General features: G+C 53.3%; 1 protein-coding gene across 1 annotated transcript in view; it reads right to left on the bottom strand.

Moving 5' to 3' along the window:
* The window catches only part of Snrpb (small nuclear ribonucleoprotein polypeptides B and B1), an 8,072-nt gene extending 6,082 nt beyond the window's left edge, over positions 1 to 1,990 (bottom strand). The window contains exons 1-2 of the mRNA XM_005365629.2: positions 1,867 to 1,990; positions 6 to 157 (exon numbers count right to left, since the gene is read on the bottom strand). Coding sequence (XP_005365686.1) covers positions 6 to 157; positions 1,867 to 1,869 — 155 coding nt within the window. The 5' untranslated portion in view covers positions 1,870 to 1,990. The remainder of the gene's footprint in view (positions 1 to 5; positions 158 to 1,866) is intronic.
* Positions 1,991 to 2,252: the final 262 nt, after the last annotated feature.

The following is a 2,252-nucleotide window of genomic DNA, read 5'->3' as shown; positions in this document are numbered from 1 at the left end:
CTTACTTGATCTTCCTGAATTCATCACAGTCACAGAGGATCAAGTTCATATGCTTGTCAAAAGCCTTGAAGGTCCCGATGAAGATCCGGCCATCTTGCAGGATGCATCTCATCCTGTAGTCAATGTGCTGCAGCATCTTGCTGCTCTTACCCACCGTCTGCAAGAAGGAAGCAGGGATCAGTGAGGCTCGGCTCTTCTGGACTCGTACACTTCTTGCCCTCCCCCAAATCTTCCACCACAGCCTAATTTTCTAGGTGCGACTTTCTCAACCATGTTCAGCTAGCTTCCAAACATGCTTTTTTTCTGGGAATCTTATCACCCAGCTTTCAACCTTGACTTCTGCCCATTAATTTGCTATTCTCCTTGCCCTTAAAATAGGCAACCACCCTCCGATTTTAACTGACTTTGTCTATGTTGTGTCTGTCTCAGGAAAGTGTACTGTCCACAAACTAATCAAATCCATCCAGACTAGACATTAAGCCATCAACCACTGTGTATGCTCAGTGCTACTAACATCTAAACCCATCTAAACTAAGAACTGGAATTTAACAGGCACTAAACTCCCACAAACCTAACTGGTATTGACACTCTGCCTACTCAAGTGCCCTTCTTCTCCGTACCACCAACTGCAATTGCTGTTCGCCCCTATGAGCATCACCCAGCCCTAACATGAAAACCCAGATAATATGTCTTCTGCTTAAGGAACCATCTCAAAGAACTGCTCACGAGGATCAGTGTACAATCGGTCCATTTTCCGGGTAATAGCTAATATTTTATTGAGTACTCCCCGTATAGCTAGGCCCTTGAAAGGGATTGTATTAATCCTCAAAACTGGGCCCACTTTTTACTGATAAAAAAGACGACCCAAGCTGAAGGTTAAGTAAGGACTTGTCTCAAGTCAACTCTCAAAACGATTGCCTATCTTCGCTACCTCGGATTTCTTCAGCTTCTCAACCGGAGTAATGTTTCTGGAGATATTCGAGGTTATTTGTTAGGTTTGCTCTGCAGCCAAAACTGGCCTCAAAACTCAGGCGCCTCTGCCTACTTAGGCACAGAAATTATTACAAACTGAGATTTCAAGCAGCGGCCACTTTCCCCGGCTGACCTTTCTAGCCCCAACTTAAGTTCATTACACCTGTGAAAACATCTTTCAGCGACGTCTTGCTACCAACAGGATAAGGAAGGTGCAAAGACCAGGTTCCTGACCGTGTCTGACCATCGACCTCTTCGCTCTCGCGGTTCTCCGCAGTTCTTAGCCTCCCTCCCACCGGACAGCGGGGCGCTCCTAACCAATCACTCGGGAGTCCTGCTGGGGACCCAAGAGCTGGAGAAGGCGTCCCCGCCCCTCCCCCTGCCGTTCCTTTAGCCGAAAGCCGAAGTACCGCCGTGAATTCCATTAGGCCTGCCCAGAGCCAGAAACACAGAACTTATTTCGGGGTGCCGTGCCAGCGCCTGGCACACCCCCACATAAAAATACGCCGAGCAGGGCCGCGCTCCGCGGGCAAACACCCTCCCGCCCCCTCCGCCACTGGACTCCGCTTCCCGGCGGAGACCTCCGCTACTCCTCCGTCTGGCCCGGTGTCCGCTAGTCGGCCCGAGGCTCGCGTCGGCTCCAGAAGCCCGGGCACTCATGGCCCCCGCACAAGTTCCCAGCTACCGAGGCCGCGGGACAGTAACCACCGCGCGGTTGGCCCGTGGCCCCCGGAGCGGCCTTCCCTTCCACCCGGGCCCTGCCGCACCGCCACAGCCCAGGCCTTTGGCGCCCGGAGAGAGCGGTTTCGGCCCCGACCTTCTCCGCCACGGGCGGCTCCAACCCACGGACGCCGTCAGCCACGGCGGTCCTGCGGTCAGCCCGAGCTTTCTCACCATGGTGGCGGCTCCGATGGCTCAGATTCCCGCCGGATTCGCTTCCACAGAGGCCTACTCGGCAGCCAGCAGCGATATTCCCGCCGCCGCTAACGGAAATGCAGCCTGCAAAATGCCTCCGCTTGTGAAGCTACTTCCGGTCCGGCCTCCGCTTGGTAGTTCCGGCCTGTGGGAGGAGATTAGGGCGTGGAAAGGAGGTGTCAGCGTGCGGCTAGTTAAGGGTTTTGTTTTTGTTTTGAGTTTTGGTGTTTTGTTTGTTTGTTTGTTTGTTTTCCTTCGTTTTGATTTTACTGAGTTCTGCCTCTCGTTTTGTTTTGGACAGGGTCTCACAAGTCGCCTAAGCTGGTCTTGAGCTTCCGATCCTCCTACCCACAGCGTCCTTAGTG

This window comes from Microtus ochrogaster, unplaced genomic scaffold (assembly GCF_000317375.1).
Source record: "Microtus ochrogaster isolate Prairie Vole_2 unplaced genomic scaffold, MicOch1.0 UNK3, whole genome shotgun sequence".
Classification (NCBI taxonomy): Eukaryota; Metazoa; Chordata; class Mammalia; order Rodentia; family Cricetidae; genus Microtus; species Microtus ochrogaster.
Note: the sequence above shows the minus strand (reverse complement) of the source record. Positions and strands in the feature narration are given on the sequence as shown.